The sequence below is a fragment of the Lissotriton vulgaris genome, chromosome 6 (genome assembly GCF_964263255.1).
Source record: "Lissotriton vulgaris chromosome 6, aLisVul1.2, whole genome shotgun sequence".
NCBI classification, from domain to species: Eukaryota; Metazoa; Chordata; class Amphibia; order Caudata; family Salamandridae; genus Lissotriton; species Lissotriton vulgaris.
The window spans coordinates 1,283,840,729-1,283,863,669 of record NC_141694.1 but is presented as its reverse complement, the minus strand read 5'-3'; the positions used below and the strand labels follow the sequence as shown (position 1 = coordinate 1,283,863,669).

The 22,941-nt window shown below is 41.2% G+C and overlaps 1 protein-coding gene across 2 annotated transcripts in view; it reads left to right on the top strand.

Annotated features, from left to right (window-relative positions):
• FNDC1 (fibronectin type III domain containing 1) overlaps positions 1 to 22,941 on the top strand; it is a 1,121,378-nt gene that overhangs the window by 514,413 nt on the left and 584,024 nt on the right. For both annotated transcript variants that reach the window (XR_015296657.1, XM_086927416.1), the window contains exons 8-10: positions 9,580 to 12,771; positions 14,336 to 14,454; positions 18,964 to 19,075. Coding sequence is in view for 1 of the 2 variants with exons in the window: in XM_086927416.1 (XP_086783542.1) it covers positions 9,580 to 12,771; positions 14,336 to 14,454; positions 18,964 to 19,075 (3,423 nt within the window). In the remaining variant the exon portion in view is untranslated. The remainder of the gene's footprint in view (positions 1 to 9,579; positions 12,772 to 14,335; positions 14,455 to 18,963; positions 19,076 to 22,941) is intronic.

Here is a 22,941-nt window from a genome sequence, read left to right as displayed (position 1 = left end):
ATAAAGTGCATGTGCAGATAGATAAACATCTTTACGCAACCAATTTTAAAATTGTGCAAAAGCTCCATTAGACTTTGTCCCTTTGAATATCCAAACATCCTCCTTTATGCAGTTCAAATATCCTTAAAAATTGTTAACAATTAAATAATAGAATATACTACGCAGCAAGGCCCCTTTTTTGGTCTCGCCTGACCCAGCACATGTGCTGCTCTGCGAGACATTTAGTAATTGGCTTTTAAAAGTACCACCACACACTTTTGCTGGCCTAGCGCGTGCGGTTAGGCGCGCAGCTGCCAGCTTTCAGGGCCCGATCAGGCGCAATCTGGCTTTCCTCTCACTTGCTCTCCCAAGCGCCTCGTCCCCCCCCTCCCCCATCACAGAGCGTGTCTCGGGCCGCATCTGCTTCTGCCCACCTTGCTGGTTTCAATCCCTTCGCCTCCACCAGTGCATCTTTACTATCACTTTTTCCCATTTGTTCCCTTAATGGTCTGCAATGCCGTGATGTCCTCAGTGAAACATTAGGAGTCGTATAGATTTGAGATGTACTCTCAGAGATTCGTCCCACCCCCTTTTTAGTTGCTCCAATTCATCTCACCAGTCAGAAAGCCGGTGATGCCCTCGTTGAGACTCTGATCGCCCACCCAAATTTTCAGAGTATCGCCCTGATTTCACAGATGCTCAGTTTCACCAGTCAACAAAGCAATAATGCCTCAATTGATTAAAGGTTCCTTGTTACCTGCCTAAAAGGGTCTATTTTCACACTCATACTTAAGACAGCAGGTTGACTGGCATTGCGTCTTAGTATGACAATTATGCTTCCGTTTTTATCAATAATCATTTAGGAATATGATATACCACCCTACGATACCTATTAAGTGATTCCTTTTGTATTTATTTTTCAATTTGCAGTAAATTGAAACTTTTGCTTTGTTTCCCAATTTTCGTTTTGCTTGCCTTGGCATAGAAATACTGGCCATGTCCGTGTGGATGCGCTGTACCCTAGAATATGTTCATTTCAACGAGGCACCCAAATGTTGGGTGGATTAAGGGCAGTGTTAACTTCAAATCATGAGGCAATATGTGCCAGAGACAAGGTTCAAGACCAGGGGAGTAGCCAGAAAAAAATTACCCCTCAATTTGAATTGCGTTTGGCATTCCCTTGAATGAGTCAGCATGTGAAATGTGCAAGCCCAAATGTAATGAGGGAAGTTCGACGTGGTGGGCTTTATACACTATAATTATTTAAGAATTTACAAAAATCTTTCCCAGTCATTTTTGGAGGAGTTCTCAAAAAAAGGCTGGCCTTCCACAGAGTTTTTTATGGGTTTCTTCCACATAGTACTGACTATACATTTTAAACATCCAGATGGTGCATATAGCAAATGTACCCCGATCACTCATCTAATCTGCTTTAACCCACTCCTGTGTTCGTATTTCTGTTTTTTCAAGTTAGAAATGCAACAACTAGTGTATATGAAATTATAATTCATTAAGTATCTCTAACAAAATACCCTGGGCAATACCAATGTTAGGAGACTATTATTTTACATGTTCTCATCATTTAAGGTAGAAAGCTGTTGAAGGAGAATTCGGCCAGTGAAAAACTATTATTTTCAGGTAACAGGCTGGCACACAGTTCAACAATCTGCTAGCAATATATTAAAGCTATTCTCCATTCAACTTCAACTTCAAGATTGGAGAAGAAGAAAAGCTAACCATTCTGTATAATTCAGCCTCATATTTGTTGGGATACAGGATTGGTTTTCAGCAGTACATTTAGTACTGCAAATAACTTTAGTTGAATTCCAACCAAGAGAGGAAAAAAACTGTGAACAGATAAGTGACACTCGCATCAGGTGTCGCTGTCGAGTGGCGTGTAACGAGGCGAGCAAAAGCGAGCCCTTGCTGCATGCTCTGCTAACTCACAAAGGCAAGCATGAAAGGCCCTCTGGAGAAGGATGTTATGCTTGTGGGTTACAGCTTCTGTAAAGCAGCGAGGCTTCAGTCACTGGAAGGTGCAATCCTAACTGGGCTGTGTACCACTGATAGAGCTGCGTGATTCTGCCTGTCACCAGTTTAGAGGGCTCATTAGGAGCTCTCAGCCCCGCTTAAGCTGGTGAAGCGGGGGCATCGCAATACGACTGTTCAAGACAGCATTTCAAAATACAGCAATAAGAAAAGGAATTACTCAAAAAGTGAGTTCTAGAGTGTAATTCTGAAAAAAACATGAACAACAGTGGTCAAAATACATTAAAAAACAAGCATTGGCATAGCCAATAGGTCTCGCCTTTGGGATCTTATAAGTGTTTAGCCATGCAACGGTTGATGTTGTTGCACCAAGGATATTGTGCTGCGTAACTAAATATTTATAAGGTCACAAAAGCGAGATGTATTGGCTATGCCAATGCTTGTTAAACATGATGTGGACGGCGGCCAAATAACACTTCATTTTACATCCTGCCCTAGATTCCCGTTTAGAATGTGCAACATAAGCTACCAATCAGAATCATATTTGGCATGCCAAAACCCAGCATTGTACAACAGTCTAAAAAATATTTTTTAAATGTTTGAAAAAGCTAAAAGGTTTACCACATACTATTTCAGGGGGGGTCAAATAGACAATTCTGAGCCTCCTCTGCGGTAGTAATATTATATTTTAAAAATACAGGTATTAATAGATGACTTTGTAACAGTTGTAATGGGGCGCAAATAAATGCAGGATGCAGTCTGGGGCATACCTGAGTTGTTGATTCCTAAACCAGTACCTGCCACTGAGGCAGCGGTGAATTGGACGGCCTTCTGTCTAAATAGTGGCTTTCGGGCCTGTAATGGCCGAACCAAATCAGACCAGGGAGCCAACTGTACTTTTGACAACGGACTAAGAAAAAGCCGTATTGATTACATCTTGCTGAAAGTGGAAGATTGGTCTCTGATGCTGGACATGGAGGTAACCCCCCGCCCAGAAAGCGACCACAATCCCCTGAGTTTGCAATTAAAGATGCCAGGTCTAGCAAGATTAGAAGAACCTGGTATCACTCAGACAGGGGACACCCTCCTAACTAATGATAGGAAGAGGGTAAAATGGTCCAAAATTGTGGGGGATGAGCTATTGAGTAACAAGATTACCAGTGTGGTTAACAATACTCTTAATAAAATGCTGACCCACGCTGTGTTGGGGGATAATACCAGAGAAGCTGACCCTATCCTCAGTCTCCACAATCGTTGCTTTGAGGACTTAAAAATCCTGCTCTCGCAACCTTGCAGACAGGGAAACAATACAGTACCTACCCGTCCCCACAAATGGTATAACAAAAACTGCAGGGAAGCTCATACTGCCCTAGTTAAAGCAGTTAAGTCCCGGAATGCTAGCTTTGTGAAAGCTGCTAGATCATCCTACAGGAAAATACAAGGGGAAGCCAAAAGAGAGTGGGAGGACAAATATTGGTCCGACCTTTTAGTAGCCTCCACGTCTAATAACCCCATCAAATTTTGGGAAATAGTCAAATGGGGGAAGGATCCGGACGGACGTATCCCCACAAACCATGTGCCCCCCGATGAATGGGTGACCTTCTATGCATCTCAGTTCTGTGCAGCCAACCCTATCCCTTCTAGTATATTAGAAGAGACACCCCACCCTACAACCCAAAGTGAGATCGTCATCTTCACAGAAGGAGAGGTTGAGCTTGCACTAAATTGTACCACGCGGGGGAAAGCGCCAGGTATGGACCTTATACCTGCTGACTTATTCAAAGCTAACCCTACCCTGTGGATACCATACATTGTCATGGTGGCAAACTCCATAGCCGCAGGTGCAGGCATACCCAAATCTTGTAAGGGGGCGGAGATCCTCCCGATCTATAAAAAGGGCAATAGGTCTGATCCGGGTAATTATCGCCCGATTAGTCTTATTGACTCTATCCAAAAACTCATTGCTCGCATGGTCTTGGGCAGGGTCCAGGGATGGATCGAGTTGGAGAACATCTTATCCCCAATGCAGGCGGGCTTCAGATCGGGAACCAGCACCATCGACCAGGTGTTCAGATTTTGTCTGATCTACTGGAAGGTGGTGCTGCTTGGCGGTGGTACCATCTACGCAGCGTTCATCGATCTGAAGTCCGCCTTCGATCTCGTACCGAGGGAGAAAATGTGGGGAGTATTGAAGACTTTAGGGATGCCAACAGAACTGCTTGACCTGATAATCAAATTGCATAAGGACAACTTTGCCAGGGTAAGATGGGGTGGACAGGGCCAGGTAACAGAACCCTTCCCAGTCACCCGTGGCGTCCGCCAGGGCTGTGTTTTGGCACCTACTCTCTTCCTGTTGTTCATTGATCAAGTCGTAAAATTTTTTGAAATGACCCCAACTGACGCCCCCATGCTGGCTGGACAGCGATTCCCGATGCTCATCTTTGCCGATGACACTCTACTCCTCTCCAGAACACGCAGCGGACTACAGCGGGCCTTGGACCGCTTCGAGGAGTTCTGTGTCATCAGCGACCTTAAGGTGAATGTTGGGAAAACCAAATTCATGGTGCTAACCAAGAACCACCCTGTCCGGAGTACAGTTAGTATGGGCGGAGTTAAATTGGACCAAGTAGAGAACATGACATATTTGGGGGTTATGCTAGATAGTCGCCTGAAATGGAAATCACAAGTTGATGCTCAACATCTTAAACTTGCTCGACTTACTGGCTGCCTACTCAGCGAGCAAAGGAAATCTATTACAAAGCGAGTCACACCAGTCCTTAAAATTTACGACGCAAAAATCAACCCTGCAATTCTATATGGTGCAGATCTGTGGGGCCACAAGGATCTGACGGGTCTGTTTAAAATACAGTGCAAGTTCCTCCGCAACCTTGTTGGCTTGCCGCAGTCGTCCCCCTCTATCCCCCTTTGCTTGGACCTGGGATGCCGTCCAATTAATGAGTTGGCCAGATTTCGACTGGTTGCCTTTTGGAGGCGCCTTTGGACCTCGCCTGATCTTACCCTTTTTGCAAATGGGGTGGTAGAAGTAAGGGCAATTAGTGGTTCGGAAAAAATTCCCTGGTTTCGAATGGTTAAAACCATCCTGACGGATATGGGTTTAGAGCACCTTTGGTTATCCCCAGCAGCTAATGTTTTTCCAACTAAACTGGCATTCAAAGAATTGTACTGGGCCACGCTTCGCTTAAACAGAATAAATGCCTCCAGTTCTACTAGTCTTACTGGCAGGTTTCTCTGTTTCAAGCTGGATCCCATACGTGAACATTATTGGGACACGATTACCAAATCCTTAGACAGGAAACTTTTCCACCAGTTCCGTGTGGGCACATTGCCGTTGAACACATTCACGAAAAATTGGTCCTCTAACACCTTGGACCAATGTAAATGGTGCCCAGGCCAGAAGGAAACCGAGGGCCATTTTCTGTTTGCCTGTCCCAAATATCATGAACCAAGGGCCAAATGGCTAAAACCTCTCTTTCAGAGCCTGCCCATAAGGAAATCAGCAGAGGCTATCCATGTACTAAAAACTAACACACTGGAAATCATCACAGTCTGTACTGCTAAATATCTGGGCTGGGCGTGGATACTCAGGGCAAAATAACAGCTTAAATCCGGACAGAATGAATTTATTTGATATTTATCTGTATTCTTATTACCCTTTGGGGAATTTGTTGTTTCAGGATTGTCTATAACCATTTAATTCCTTTTATGTATGTGTATTTATTGTTCATTAATTATTGCTGTAATATTGTCTTTTATGATTTTTTATCAATCGAAATAAAGACTTTAAAAACCTGAACCTGAAATAATACATGGTTTTTCATCTTGCACCCAACTTCCACATAAATCACAAAGTCTCCCTAGGTAATCCCTCCTTCCCTCTACAGTTACTTAATGGGATCTTTATATTTTACTTTAATATCTGCAATTATTGGAAACATGATTTGGAGACTAACTACATGTGGAGGTCCAGACATAATTTTGATTACTGACTTGGAGGGATCCAGGGTTGGACTGTAGGAAGGATGCCAATCATTTTTACAACATAATGGGTTTTCTATGAAGGTGAACATAAGTTCCTTCTTAATTCTCATTAAGCATAAGTGGTTAGTTAGACCCATACAGTCATATACTGCACTCAGTAATGTCTGATATTTTTCCTCACTTTTGGGCCACAGACGTTGGTGTCCTCAGCGTACATATAAACTGTGTTTCTGAGGGTAGTGTGCCAGGCGTGTAAGTGAGCTACTTTAATTTTAAACAGAATGGAGGAGAAAGCAGAGAACTAGGGGAAAGCACACAATTGCAAGTCATAAACACTCATTGGCAATGCTCAGGAAATGACTCACACTGCCAAAAAGGTATATGAAAAGCTGGTCAAGAGCACCTGAAGGTTGACAGTGTTAAAGGCTGTCACAAGGTCCAAGAGGACCAGGCCCAAAATCCTGTTTCTATCCAGCTTCTTTCTCAATTCACCAAGAACAATTCAATCATTGACTCTATTTCCATCAATGGGCAGAAGCCCACATGTTGTAAATGGAGGCAGTTGTTCATTCAAAGCAATTTTACAATTGCCTCAGTACCACTTTGTCCTCAATATTAAGTAAAAGTGAAGTCGTAAAATTATCTGGGATTTGGCAAGAATTAGTAAACAGAGTGAAGGTTTATTTTTTAATGAGGGGGGTTTCTGTTGCCTGTTTTAGAGGGGCATTTATCAATGTATTGCTTGTTAGACATTCACAACCTCTGATGATCTTCGTCTAGCATTGGGTACAATAATTTCAAGACATTAGCCAGGAATGGATTGATTGTGGAGTCAGTTGGGTGGCAATTATTTACTGAATGCTGAACATGTTGGAATGATGAAGGAAAAGATCATCGCTCAACACCCATGATTTTTGTTTGCTTTTATTAAAGAAATAGAGTTTCAGGGTCTCCCAGAGATGTCCCAATTTCCTTGGTTCTGTTTTGAAATCAAACTGTCAGCGATTCTCAAATTTCTACCATTGATCTACCCTAGCTCTTGTGTGTTAAAACTGGGAACTTGAAGTACAGCAGGACTCCAAGCCGAAGCATCAGATTATTGAGATCACTAAAAATCTAGTATAAATAGTGCATGCCATAGCTCTTCCCAGTATAATTTCAAAAATTCTAGCATGTCTTTTCCAACTGTGTCAGGTCTCTTTGGTGTGGATGCTGATACCAACCTTGTGCCTGCCATTGACCTTGACTACAGGTACTCAATGGAACAGATACTATGTATGAGACTCTGAGGGACTAGATAAAGGAAGAGAGAAACGCTGGAATGGGCAGTAGAGTTCTCAGGACTGAGAACCACTCTGTAGATATGCATCACCTTTGGCCGGACTAAGTATGGTATTGTCTGTGGATATCAAAAGTAAGATATTCTATAGGCAAATGCTAAATAGTTGATGGTACTCACCACTGTAAGATGAGGGTAGGCTGTCACCACACTCCAATTGCAGGCACAGAGGAGAGCCGCAGATGTTAGCAGCAAGGTTCCAGGAGCAAGTTCATAGAGCAGGATATCCTCAAGGGAAAACCAAAGAGAGCGACAAAAATGGCAAAGGAGCAAGCGAAGGGACAGCTGAATGAGAACTCGTATATGAGTGAAGTAATCCAACCTACTGCACGGTTGCTGATCAAAATGTTCTCTGTTGCAGTGCGTTAAATAAATACTGGCCCTTGCCATCTTGAATTAGGCACAGTCGCTGCACTTTCCTAATAAATGATTTCAATGATGGTATGGGAAGAATGCAAGTGTGTCAGCACCTCTAATATCGGGTTATGTTACTCCACAGTCTGCATCTCCTCTTCTTATACCAGTGGAGTATGTTATGGTAAAAAAATGATGCTATCACCTTACAACCTTTTCACTGCGTTTGATCTCAAGATTATATTGTCTACGCCAACATCTCTCAGATTGGTGAAGTGTTTTCTTAGTTGCAACCAATTATACTGTTAGTCTTCATGAGTGGAACTGAACAGAGTCTTTGCATTGGTCCCAGTGCTTTCGATTTGAAAAAGTATGCATCAGTTGTACAAATAAAGATCCATTTGCTTTAGAGCCAGACACAATTACCTAATCTTTAACAATGAATATGCAGGTGAGAAGGATATTTGCTTTGTTCAATAATTTTGATTCCTTACCTCTCATTAGAATTACATGAGTTGCATTTGAATTTGTTGTGTGCTCACTTCAGGTTTCTTGTGAGAAACGTTGCATGAAGGTAGAGTATAACAACACTCATTGTCTGTGTCCCTAAGATGAGTAATTAGAGGTATCAATCTGCTTTCCTGGTGACGCAAGACGTCTTTGTGTTAATATAGTGTCTGAGGCCGACAAGATTCCATGAACATTTGATGGCCAATAATCTGAATGAAAGTAAAATATGAATTCCATTCATTGTCAATGATATGTGGCCATAAACATAACTACCAACTGTTATCAGTAATGATCCATCCAGGAAAAGTATAGTTTTGTAGACCCATGACTTCTTAATCCCCTCAAAGTCAGTCTCTATTGCCTAGTTATAAAAGTCAGTCTCTATTGTCTCTATTGCCTAGTTATAACAGAAAGATTCACAATACTACTCAATATAATATCTAGTAGGTTTGAATTGACGACTCTACATCCTCAAACAGACATTCATTACTTTAATTTACCTATGTGATTTACAGCTACTTAATGCCTCATGTACCTCCCCAAACAGTTTATGAATTTATCTAGACATCAATTTGGATATGTTGCCAAAGATTAAGACCATTAACAAACAGAGAAGTGTGCAACATAGGTAATGTAGAAACACTGTGGATTGCAGCAGTGAGGTGAGATGATTATTTCCGATGGAAAATAAAGTAAGGTAAAACTTTTAGCTCAAATATTTTGGGTCAATAACAATATCAGAAAGACAGGTATGTAAAAAAGAAGAGTGAAGTTACTATCAAAATATATATGAACAAACATAAAAACACACGTGTGTATGCTAATATATATGTACGTGTGTGTATGTATATAAATATCAGAAACAGGTAGATAGATAGATAGATAGATAGATAGATAGATAGATAGATAGATAGATAGATAGATAGATAGATAGATAGATACATAGATAGATACATAGATAGATAGATACATAGAGGGAATATAAAAGGGCAGTACAAACATAAATATAATTCTCTATCCAAGGATCGACTCAAGATGGGTATACGGGGCTGTATCACTGCAAACATTATGCACAATTTGCTGTAAAAGGTGGCCAGTGTGGATGTACTTAGAAACAATTCCATTTTAAGAGTGAGCTATACATGTGATAGAAATAAACATTCATAAATACCATTAAAATAGTGTTTCCTTTTATCTATACAAAACATGAGCACTTTCACAGACGTGACCTTGGTGCCTATTTGCAACTTCAGTGAAATGAAGAATGTACAATGTATTTGAATAGTTACATATTGAATGCAAGCAAATAACCTGTCACACTGTCTTTATTTTTCTGAATAAATATAGTTCTAGAACGTTAATAACATTTGAATGCTGATTGTATTTATTGCTGTTCTCATATTTTACAGCACCTGCAGTTGATGATCCATATATGATTGTTCAAGATACTTTGAAGTCTATCACAACATCAACATCTGTGCCTCCATCTTCTGTTCATACCTCTTCTGTAGCTCCCAGACGCCATGTAAAACTAGTCAAGAAACCTGTGTCCAAGTTAAAGAACCCCTTTACACAGGATGGCTTCAATAAAAAGCCCAAGCTGCCTTTAAAGAAGGCTGCTCAGATAGAATCTAATTTCGAGGCACCTGAAGTCACAGAAGGAAACAATGTTCCTACAGAAACCTCAACTTCGATACCCACATCATCTGCTCCTCCACAAAGAAGAACTGTTCTCCCTGTTTTAAATAAGAGACCATCTCCGTCTGGTAGGACGACAAACAGACTACGACCTGCATCCTCTCCTCACCATGCAAGTAATGACAAGCATGACTCAACCTCATCTGTATCCTCATCTCATTCCCTCTCTTCTGAATCTGCTTCACTCCCTAAAGAAACTAACAAGGAAACAAAAGACCAGATACTTGACCATGAACACAACCCCTCCTCTATCCCCATAAATAATGAGCAAACTAAAGATAATGAGAATGGTGCTGTAGATAATGACAAGGAAGAAAAGTTAAGTTCAAAACCTCAACCCTCAATACACCAGCTTCCATCAAAAGCCCCTTCAAAGACTCCTCGCATTCCTTTGGCATCAAATCAGGTATTTGGTGAATCGATTCACAGTTCTAAAAGTAGAAAGTCCTCTGAATCACCAATAGTCAAAAATCATGATGAGTATGGCACCAAAGACGCAATGGATAAATCAGACTACTCTCCCACTATTCAGTCTCCTTTAAGTGCCCCTAGACGGAAATCTAATCCTTATGTCCTCAGAAAGACACCATTTAAAACCCCTGTTTCCAAACACCTCCACCCAAGTCAGGATAGAAAGGATCACAGCTCCTCAACTTCCATCAAATCTGCAGCATCTTCATCTCAAACTAGGGCAAATGATAACATTGATGATACAGATGAACGCAATGGTAGAGAAGAAGCACTGAGCACCGCAAACCCAAGACGAGCTTTTCCTGTAACTATATCCACTGGAACTTCAAGTCAATCAGGAAAATTAAAACAAAATCCTAACCACATTTATGTTCCAAAGATTTATACGCCTAAGCCACCACATTCTGAAACATCCTCCGTTTTTGTTAAAAATGAAGACCGCATTTCTAAATTGGACACAAGACATGAAAAATCTGATTCCTTGACTTCTACCAATCATTCTCCATCTTCTTCAAGGGTGCCTTTGTCTGGGCGTTCTCATTTGTCAACCCAGAACAATGTTCAGAGCAAGGTAGGCAGCACTCCAAAGCCAAACATTCTACTTACTACAGTTCCATCGAAGCTTCACTCTGACATTAGACCAACAGCACTTACAACATCAAACAAGGAAAATAATAATCAAGAAAAAAATGCAGGTGTTAAATCCTTTACTGCCAAACAGCACTCGGTGCCATCGTTTGCTGGGAAGTCTGCATCTGAACTGCTGGATTTTTACAGAAGAAGGAGTACCCTAGTAGGCCAAAACACTGGCCGTAAAACAATGCTCACACCCAAAGGCGATGCTCTCACATCTTCCTCAGAGAAGCATAAACAATCCATTTTGCCACCCTCAAGGGCACCTATATCAGATGCTGTGAATCATGACATCCTAAAAACAGGGGTTCAGAGTAGCAAATTCAGAACTACAAGTGATCCCAACCTAAATCTCAAAACAACACCAGCCCGATCACTTTCAACAACACCATTTCCAACAATTGCACACAAGAATCCTCCTTTACCAAGTTCCAGTCCTAAGAAGGTCATTGGTCGACTGGATCATGGTGCCAGAAAGTCAAAAGGTGCACTCACTAAAACAGAAAAGCACTTTCCATTGACTCCCCCACCTAAAAAGGTAAAATACCCCGTAAATATTCCATTATTATCTTCCAACTCTAATGCAGGCTCCAATTTAGCTAAGAATATGCCAACAGGTAAACACATCAGCGACAACCCTGATTTGTCTAAACTGCAGTCTTCTGGGGCAAAACTTTTTAATCATGTCCCGGCACAAACTACCACTGAAAGTCATATTGCGCCAGGCAGCATTGATTCAGAGAAACACAATGCAAAAGACAATCACCTCAATAAAATGAAAAGTTCTGGCTTGACAAAAGATACCTCATTTATACCTTCACCTACAACAACAACTTTAGCTAAAGCCGGTACAACTCCATCCGTTTTAAAACATTCATCATTTATTTCCCAGACAAGAAATACTGATCATAATTCAAAGAGAGTGCCTGTATTACCATCATTGGAAGAATCCCATTCACCTGTGCTACCCATTCAACATATTGGCTCAAAAGCAACACCTGGAAGTAAACGTAGGCCCATTTTATCTAAACAGTTAGCTACTTCTTCACCTCTGCATGAGGTACCTCAGGCAAACCATGACAAGCCAGAACCAAATTCTCCAAGTACAAACAGGAGGTTTAGTCAAGGTGCTGCAGACTTGTCCTTATCACTGAAAGTACCCTCTTCTCCTATTAGAAGGCCATCTTCATCTCATCCACGTTACCATTCTGGTTCTAGGGTGTCCCTTAATATGGGAGGGACTCAAAGATTCAGAAAGCCCAACCACTCTTCATCATTAAGGACAGGATGGTCTGAACCTTCTGAACCTGTTAAACAAAATAGGAAGACTCCTAATTTTGAAAAGGATAACACAAATTCCAAGGCATCTCTCCGCTTAAAGGAAACAGCTTATGTTGAAGTAGAAGAGGAGGAAGAATTAAGCGCTCCTCCCATTTTAAATGAATCCTTACTTCCACAATCAGCTGTACCTTCTCCATCTCCTAATTCACTGAGCCGTAATTTGCCAACGAAAGGCACTAGTTCATGGAAAACAATTGCCTCTACAACCATTCTTCCAAAAAGTTCAGCCAGGACGGTATCACCATATATGCGGCGTTCAATGTCAAGACATTCTTCCCGTGAAGCCCCATCAAAGCCAATCTCTTCAACTTCAACAACCACCACAGTTCCGCACACTGCGTCTACAACCCGCTCCCTTTCCTCCATGCCACCTTCTTCACGTCTTCGCATGCATGGTTCCAGGCTACGGTCTCCTCTTAATCGACAGTTTGCAAGAGATCATTTACGACAAGTCAATGGTAATATCTTAAATTTTTTTAAAAGGAGGTTTTGCTCACCTTTACTTTTCTCACAACTTTACATCAATATTGTTTGAAATGTTGATAGCATATTTGGACACATATACAAATGTTTACTCCACTGCCTACATTAGTTGGTATAACAAGTAGGGCAGTGATCCTGGTGATTTCACATTAAATGACTGGAAGGGTAGAGTGTGTAAAAAGGCTGAGGCAAGAATAGGATGCATTGGGATCTAAAGGGAAGCTGGACAAAAGCAGGCAAAGGAAGTATTTGTACCTTACACAACACTGGTGAGCCCTTGTCTGGAGCATTGACTTTGGTGTTTTGGAGTTTCCTAAGAATGATAAAGCTAAAAACTGAGACAGATTTTAGACAAAATGAAGCATTGTTAAAAGCCACAGGTTCTATGTTGAAGGTATTTTATAAACCATATTTTATTGTATTAGAAACATAAATAATAAAGTAAAATAAAAAGGCCAGTTGAGATATACAGTACATTCAATTTAGCATAACCTATAGAGACAACATCTGGGACAACATCAAATTGGTTCGATCTTCACACATAATGACTGTAATAATACTTCCACCAAATCATTCAATGCTTAAGAAGACAGCCTCTGGCCTTATAGATAGGTTTCTCTAATTTAGCACACCTGTCCATTGCTCTTAGCTAAGGGAATGGGGAGTGGTCTGTTGCAGACTTACAATATCTGGCAATATCTCTTTTTGCTGCCACAGTACCTATGCCCACCAGCATATGCTTACCATGATTGTCTCCAAGATCCTCCTGTATTCCTAGGCGGTGATAGGTGGCAGTAACTCAATTGGTCTTCCCAGTATTTTCAACACAGTATTTACATTTGAACATTAGACCACTTCCAAAATTTGAGGGCACAATAGGAGATTGGGAAGCCATGATACTCAGAAATAGGATTATCAATAATAGTTACTGCATGAGTAGTAGAGAATGTATGGGTCAACTGGACGGCAGCAAGAGTTGAAGACAAAACAACAGAGTAATTAAAAAAGATTGAAGCAGGCACTGGGGAGCAAGACTGCAGAAAATGATATGGTAAATCTAGACATCATGAAGGCCTTTTGTGTTAACAGTGAGTTTGGAAATGTTGGGTTGTTCTACTTTCACGAAATTTAGTTCTCAATTTCTCTGTTAGTTAGCCTTGAACCTTTCTAATTCATTAAGGCTATCATCACTTTGCTTCACGTTAATATAAAAGAGAATATTGTTATTTCCACTGCGGTGTAAACATTGATGTTTTGTACACTGCGTGGTAGCGTACAATACTGGAATATCAAATAGTGAAGAAACATCAATTATTGCCATTAGCTTATAATGTTGAAAACACAGAAAATAATGCCCAGCCACATCTCCTGACTGGCTAAGGGGAAGATTTTCAATAAATTGCTGCTTCACATCTGTCACTATCAAGGTTCACCAAAACTCTTAACTTTCTTCCACTTGGAATGAGACAGACAGGCCAACATATAGACAGGGAGGAGATAACAGAAACGAGGGACCTGACATGACATTCATTCTTGCAGGTAATAATGGGAGACCGAATCTGACAACAAAACTGAGTACGAATGGTCAACCCTTACCCAATACCAATGGAAGACCAGTTGGACAGAAGATAATCAATGGACCTCATGGAACAAAGTGGGTAGGGAATTTATATTCACAAATATAATAAATTGTAATGCAAAGTAGTACCTCTCAAACAGCTTGCCAAAAAATTCTGATTAATATTGCTCAGATTTTCAAAAAACTGCTTTTTCGTGTCATGACAAACACTAGCATGCATATTCCTTCTTTGTGGGCATGGAAATTGACGGAGTAGCATTTTGTGATGCACGTTATGCAAGATGTGTCAGGCGCAATCCCAGACGTGTTGCACTCCAAGCAAATAGGCTTGTAAAGTGGAATTACATCAGTTGTACCCAGCGAGAGTGTGTGGGGGTGGCAGATAACTAATGGTACAAACACACAGAGCAGTGTGATTTGGTCTTGCCCAGTGAGGTATCTAGGGATAGGGCACGAAAGAGTTTCCCCTACCAAACCCCATCCTTAGGGAGAGTAACACACAGTGTCAGAGGGGTGCCTTCTAATGCCCCGTCAAAGGTCAGCAATAAAATAACAAATATTTACTCATTCGAGTAAAATACCAGGGCACACACACTTTTCTGTAAAGGAGGGGCCAGCAACTCATTTTGATTGATACAAAATGAAGCAAAGTCCTCAGGAAGGGTGAGCCCAATCATCTAACCCTTTTCAAATTAAGTATGCTATTCACTTATTTTGTTCATCCATCATAAATATGGAATGTCTGTGAACTTTTCTGTTTCTCACATCCTTACCAAAGGAAACCTTATGTAATTCGTTGTGGGCTAAAATGCAAGCCCCTTTTATTGCGACCATGCCCTAACAAGCATTTAGAAATCTTCTGTATCTAAGACCTTTTGTCGGGCATCTCTTGAGCATTCATATCAGGGCTGCGTATGACAGGTTAAAAAAGAGGTTTATTGCATTAAATGACCACATTCACCACAATGCACACCTCTGTCACATTCGCTATAAACACATAAATGCCCACATGCATCAAGCATTTTTGGAATCGCAAACGGTGCGATTCCTTAAAATCGTCCGTTTGCGATTCCAAAAATGCTTTTTGGGATGCATCATTGGTTTTTCTTCAAAATCGCTAATTTTGCGATTTTCTGAAATGCGATTGCATTTAAGGAATCGCAGTTTTGCGATTCCTTAAATGCAATGCATCATTCTTTAAAAAACTGCGATCTTGAAGATTGCATGTGCAATTTACCACGAGGTTGAACCTCGCGGTAAATTGCGAAAAATGTTTAAAATGGTCAAAATCACATTTCAAACAATGTCATGTTACAGACACACATGTCCTTAGGACATGTGTGTGTGAAACATCCATTTAAAAAAACATTTCAGGGGTGCAGGGGGGGGGTCCTTTGGACCCCCCCCTGCACCCATGGAATGCATCAACATTATGCGAATTCGAAATTGCGAATTCGCAATTTCCATTGATTCCTATGGGCCTTTTGGCCCATAGGAATCAATGGGAATAGCAAATTCGCAATTTTGAATTCGCATAATTTTTGCGATTCGGTAAAAAATGCGATTTTTACCGCATCGCAAAAATTATGCATTTTCTGTGATGCATCCCGTTTTGCGAATCCATATTTGCGATTCGGTAAAAATCGCAAATTTGGAAACGCAAAACGGGAGTTTGATGCATGTGGGCAATATTTCCTAGACTTAAAATTAATTGAACACAGGAATAAGGTTAATTGTACAGAGGAAATAATTCTGTCATTTTAGGACATACCGTAATATGTTTGGGTTCAACTATGTCTACAGGGTTGATTTGGAGTTTGGTGGCAAATAGAAATCCTCAGATTTTTGGGGAAAATGACAAATCAAATCCTGTGGGGAATCCACCAGTAAAATTCTTTCAAACGTTAAAATTGAGTCACTTCTTCCAATGGATGCTCCTCCTGATTTAACACTTCCTCCCGTAATCAGAGAATTTTTAATGAATATCCAATTATTGATTGGGACCCTCAACTATTGATGTTAGCGTTATGTATCGTTCAATGGCATCTAAAGTTCACAGGAGTTGCTAATAATGTCTCTCACGATGGCACCACTGTTTGTGCTGCTATGTGTTGTCCTTTGCCTCTTTAGTATTTCTCTCCTGACACCCCAAGCACTTGCATCTGGATGGAGGACAAACATGGGGAACAACAAACTCTACAGGTCTGAAGAAAGATTGTATTTTCTCAGTCCATATGGCAATGTGACACATATCACACATGGTCTCCAAAGCGTGAGATTTCAGCTAGGCGTGGGCGGAAAATCCGTTCCGCTCGCGGATTTTGCGGATTTTCGGGAAATCCGCAATCCGCGAGATTTGCGAATTTCCCGCAAAATCCGCAAATCCGCGAGCAGCGGATTTTGCTCGCACTGCTCGCACTGTTAGCGTGAGTTCGCGCCCCGCGAATAAGTGCAAAATTGCAGAAATACGATCTTGGCAAAACTGAAAGTAACTACTTACCAGGTTCAAAAGTTCAGGCACATCATTAGTAGCCATTTCCTGTAGTGCTTCCTGAGGGGCCCCTCCAGAGTTCAGTTGCCAGTTGAAACTATTATGTGACCCTGCTCTGAACCTCAGAATAGTTACACATATGCCACAAAGGTCCTGAATTACAGCTAAGGGAGACAAGCAGGAGCCAGGCTGGAAGTTAAAATCCATTAATCAGCCCCTAATTCATTATTGTCAGTTGGGGCAGGGCAGGTGTTGTAACTAATTTTGCAACAATGAAAGCACTTAGCAAGTGCAAAAGATCACTAATCAGGGCGCACTAAGGAAGCAGGTGCCAGCTAAAAAAATATTCTGTGACACATTAATCAGCCCCAAATTAATTCAGGTCACTTGAGGCAGGGAAGGTGTGCTTTGCTTTGCCGAAAATAATGTACACTGGACAACCAGAGGGTGTAGTGATGAAACAGAGGGTGGCATGGGTGGGCCAGAGGGTGGCATGAGTAGTCAGAGAGTGGCAGTGGTGACAGAGAGTGGCAGTGATGAAGAAGAGTGTCCCAAACAGGCTGGACACGTAGAAACAACAAGTTCGCAAAACTTGCGACCCGACAGGTAAGTTCGCAAATTGCGAAATTGTAAAAACCCTCGCGAACTGGCAGAAACACGGGCGAACACAAAAAAAAAAAAAATCCGCAAATTCGCGGGAATTCGCGGATTTTGCGGATTGCGAATCCGCAAATCCGCAAAATTCGCGGATTGCCAATCCGCAAAATCCGCTCATGCTTAATTTCAGCTCAAACCTTTTGAGTTTCTCTGAGAAGAGGCTGAAACATAGCCTAGCAGTAAAGTTTGAGAATGAAAAGGACCTCAATAAGGGTGTACCACAAAGTATGTGAGTGTGCAGTAACAGAAAATCCATATAATTGGTCATCCACTGATTTGAACCTACACATAGTTTAAATCCTTAGATATTACCTGAAAAACATGTACATTTCAGATCAAAATACCAGCACCCGAATGTTGCGACTAACCACCCTCGTTAAATCTTCAAGTCAGGATAGATAGCACGTACACGGGCAAGTGATAAACAGCTGAAGTTGCTAGGGCTAGTGCTGTTAATGACTGCAGGTTTACTAGGATGTGCATGCAGTTGTGGCTGGCGCAGGTAAATGCAGTGGGGCGGGGCAGTGGAGCATGAAGTCGCCAGACAACGGAATGGGTTCTATTTATTTATTTATTTTTACCTATTCCGTCGTCTGTCGACTTCCCCATCCCACCCCGCCCTGCCCACCACGCTTACCTGCACCAGCCACCGCTGTGTGCATGTACACTGACATGCCTGAAACTGATAATCTGCCCTTTCATAATGGTGGCACAACCTCCTGGACCACAATTTATTGTGTTTCAATGTTTGCACTGGTTTAGTTGTGAACTCTAAATCCCGGGGCAGTGCAAAACCTCCACCCTTTCCAAGGCCCCATGAACCAACTCTCAATGAGTTGGTGATTCGAAACATTTGTGTTTCCAAAGTATTTCACATACTGTAGATCGTAGATAGAGTCACTGAAATTGTGTGGAAGGAAAAGGCAAACTATGCAACATTATGCAGCATATTCTGTAGGAGTATTTTGTCGTTATTTTGACATTCAATACATTTTAATACAGTGTGGATAAATGTTTCGCCTCATCAGAATTAGTTTAGAACCTGAAACAGCAATAAGCAACTGAAAGGGGAACAGTTAACATTTTCAGGGGATCCGCCAGTGTCCTGCCTCATGTGCGGCATTTCTTTTGCTGAGTTTTCATCTATGTAAGTTAGAAAGAAATGTTGTATTTGTTCAAATCAGTACATTATGCAGCAGATGGTTGATTATGTGGCAAGTGAGGTAAATCACTGCACTAGGCAACACTGCAATTGGTGACTCGCATAATTCCAGTATCCTGATCACAGAGAGCCATATATAAGATGTTTCTTTGTAGTCTTTAAAAATATGAATTAGTTAGAACATAATTTCGCTGACTAGGTTGAAGCTGGTTTATTTCTTGGTGATCAATGCCATGATTCATTAATTTTTCCTCATTGCAAATTTCTTTCGCTTTTAGATTGTAGATCTCAATCGAGGGTTAGTTTTGAACCATGAAGGGAGATACCTCCAAGATTCGCAAGGAAAACCCCTTAGGGTCAAGCTTGGAGGAGACGGCCGCACCATTGTTGGTAAGTAGGTATGCATTTGTTTACCCTTATTACTTTTCAATCCTTATCCAAAGAAGAGTTTTGCTGCCTAGCCAACTGCGTTATATTGATACAGGTGTATGCATTCCTGTTAAAACTGTATAAGAAATCTGTCTATTTGAATGGTACTTAGTTGACACTGTGTCCTAGCGATTCACAGCTTCACTTGTGCAGAGATTACGTCTCTGAACTAGGCTCCAAAGTCTACTCCATTCGAGGGATCTATTTTCGATTAGTTGTCACAACCAAAACAATAAGTTGCTCTGCAAAATCAGGAAAGCACAACTGTCTAATACATTTAGTCTAATGAAATAACTTGTTTCCTAAAAGCACAGAGAAAAACTTATTTGACAAAACGTTTGTTGTCTCTTTTATCTCTTTCCTGTCACTTCGTTGTAGCCAGGTGTGGTGCTTCTTCCCTTCACCCTTCCGATAGGCAATCATTGATAAGTGGTTGGATGGATGGATGAATGAATGAGCGGCCAGATAGACAGATGAATGACAGTTGATATGACGTCCAATTGTCTAGTCTTTTGACTTTGTGTCTGTACATCTTAATCTTCAAGTGCTTTTAAGCAACCATGGAAATTTACTATGAGGCACTACAGGTGAGTTATTCTTGATTTTGAGAGCCAGTACACTTGGAACCACCTCACCCAGCATAGGACATGAGTTGGTGGTGGGCTCTATTTTAAATTACTTGGAGTAGGAAAGTGTTTTGCTTCGATGTGATTTACTACAGATCTTGTATAGATCTATAGTATTGTATAGATCAAGTCATACTGTATGAAGGAAATCATCTCGGTTTTAGAAGTGAAAGCAATATCTTCTACCATCTCCATGTCATCCAGTGTATACATTTGCAATTTTAAACGTGTTTTCGGCCACTTTGCATTCTTATCTCAGAGTATGAGACCTTTAATATTAAAATATCCAATAATAGTTTGTGGTTTGTTCTTAACCAAAACGTCCTTCCCCACAGATAAAAAATCTTTCTATACCCCACACACAAGCTAACATCTGTTTCTCTATCACGAAAATCTCAGTTATACTTCTTTCATTTTCATGGAGGCAAATCCTACAGTAATCTCCTTCTCACCAGCTATCTGTGACAAACTGTCCCCATTCCAAAAGAACTGGCATCCACCGTTATGTATGTCTCTCAACCAGGAGCATACCGTGCAGGTAAAAGAGGTGGGGCGCTGGGGCCATGTGGGGGATTTCGACAGATGACCATGAGGGAAAATTAAATAAATAATGAATTTCCCCTCGTCGTCAAAGTCCCAGGACCCACCACCCCACTGCTCTTACCTGCATGGGCCTCTCCTGCCCTCAACTTAAGCCTGAGATGCTGGGGCTGCCACTATAAACTATTCCACTGGCTGGGCATCGTGTCTTCACATGTGCCATGCCAAAAACATAATATTAACTGGTTCTCCTGTATTGGCCATATCAGCTAAGTACGCCAGCATGTTAACCTCTTACCTTTACCCTATTTCACACCTAGGCTGCTAAGGGAAGTGTTTAGAAATCTTGGTGGGTCCAGAGCAGCAGGGGTTGTATTTCTAGCCCTGAGCTGCAATTATTCTGTTCAGTGCACCATCACTGGATTAGAAAACCAGTTGGACTTCAGCCCTATCAGCCTGCTGGACAATCCTGTGCAGGCAGTGGTGTCTTGTTACTATCAGTTCCATTAGGTGAGTTCAGGGGCACAGTGCCAATCCCCAATTTTTTTTTTATGAATAACATACTCAAAGATCACATTAAGAAACAGGTAGAGGTAATGTGAAATGTTTATTCAAAAATACTTATTCTAGTGCATAAAAATTAACTGTAACCACATACACTTAAAAAATAACGTAGTTAGGCATGTAACGGTCAGTTAGAACAGGAATATTTCTAACATTTTAAGCAAGTTTCTTACATCCTAACACCCTGAAGCTATTTCTAAGCATTATTCTAAATCTTAATCAAAGCATTAAACAGTAAACCTGGCCATCGAGTTGTAGAGTTTTTTTACATTGAATCGTGCATCATACCTTTGAATATCTGGCTTCAGCTATTCCTTTTCAGAGTTCTGAAGAGGAATCAATATATGTGCTTTTGGTGTTTAAGATTCTGCATTGCTTCTGGAATCAGTTCTCCAACTGAGAGTATCTGGCTCTGAAATCTGGCATGACCTCTTGTGAAGACTCTAGCCCTAATACCTCTCCTAATCAGTGGACAAATCCTTAGGTTTAAATTAAAGTTACACGGCCCTTATTGTAAGGACTGTGCCCAACAATATAAACAAAAAACATGTCAGCCTACAGAGTGATTGGCCTGATGACATCAGCATTTTTGCAAGTGTTCTAGGAACTTCACATTTTCGCCCGGGTTCGCGGCCATCTAGGGAAACCTACCAAAACCCACACATTTCTGAAAACTAAACACCCTGGAGAGTCCAGTGAGGTATAGCTTGCATAGATCCCCCAACATTTCCATAGCCAGAATCCCCCGAGACCTCAATTTTAACTGAAAAAACCCCACTTTTTCTAAATATTCTTGAGTGGGATCACTGTGCTGGCAAAAATGTCCTACCATGCAGAGTTCCCCTTGTTCTCATGAGTAAAATGATACCTCACTTGTTTGGGTGGGCCAAAGGCCTGTGACTGGGAAGAGCCAAAAACATAGGGATTAAAGGTATAGCACTGCAAATTCTAAGCGCTATATTCTTAAACAAATACATTTTTGCAGATTCTGCCGGCACATTGATCCCACTCAAAAATGTGTGGAAAAGTGATTTTTTTTCAGCTAAATTTAAGGTTTGCAGGGGATTCGGGGTAGGGATTTTAGTTTTCAGAAATGTGTGGGTTTGGTAGGTTTCCAATATGGCAATGAGCCCCGGGCCAAAAACCCAGGCCCACCCACCATGCAAAACCAGGTAGTTTTTATGATAGGTAATTTTGAAGACCCCACAGTATGATTTGTCCCATTTCCTGTTGCATCCACTATGCCTAACAACACAAGTGAGGTGCAATTTTTATCAGGAGACATTGGGGAATGTGGGGTGGGTGGAATTTTGTGGATCCACGCAGATTCCAAAACTTTCCATCACAGAAATATGAGGAAAATGTGTTTATTTTTTGCAAAGTTTGGGGTTTGCAAGGGATTCTGGGTAACAGATCCTGGTGAGAGCCACACAAGTCACCCCGTCCTGGATTCCCCTGGGTGACTAGTTTTTTAAAATGGTTAGGTTTGCACTTTGCACTTTGCAAAAAAAGGGTTCGTTTTCACTGTAAAAATATGGTGTCCACATTGCGTTTTGGGCCGTTTCCTTTTGTGGGCCCTAAGCCTAATCGCACAAGTGAGGTACCATTGTTATTGGAAGACTTTGGCAATGCGGGGTGGGTGCAATTTTGTAGATCCTTGCAGATTCCAGAACTTTCCATTACAGAAATGTGAGGAAAATGTTTTTTTTGTTTCACAAACTTTGAGGTTTGCAAAGGATTTTGGTTAACAGAACCTGGTAAGAGCCAAACAAGTCACCCCATCCTGGATTCCTCTGGGTGTCTAGTTTTCAAATATGTAAAGGTGTGCTAGGTTTCCCTAGGTGCTGGCAGACCAAGGGTTCAATATCTACAGCTAGGCACTTTGCAAAAAAAAGGGTCAGTTTTAACCGTAAAAATGTGGTGTGTCCTAGTTGCGTTTTGGGCCATTTCCTGTCGCGCACACTAGGCCTACCCACTCAAGTGATGTACCATTTTTATTGGAAGACTTTGGGGACTGTGTGGTGTGTGGAATTTTGTGAATCCACTCAGATTCCAGAACTTTCCATCACAGAAAGTGAAGAAAATGTGGTTTTTACA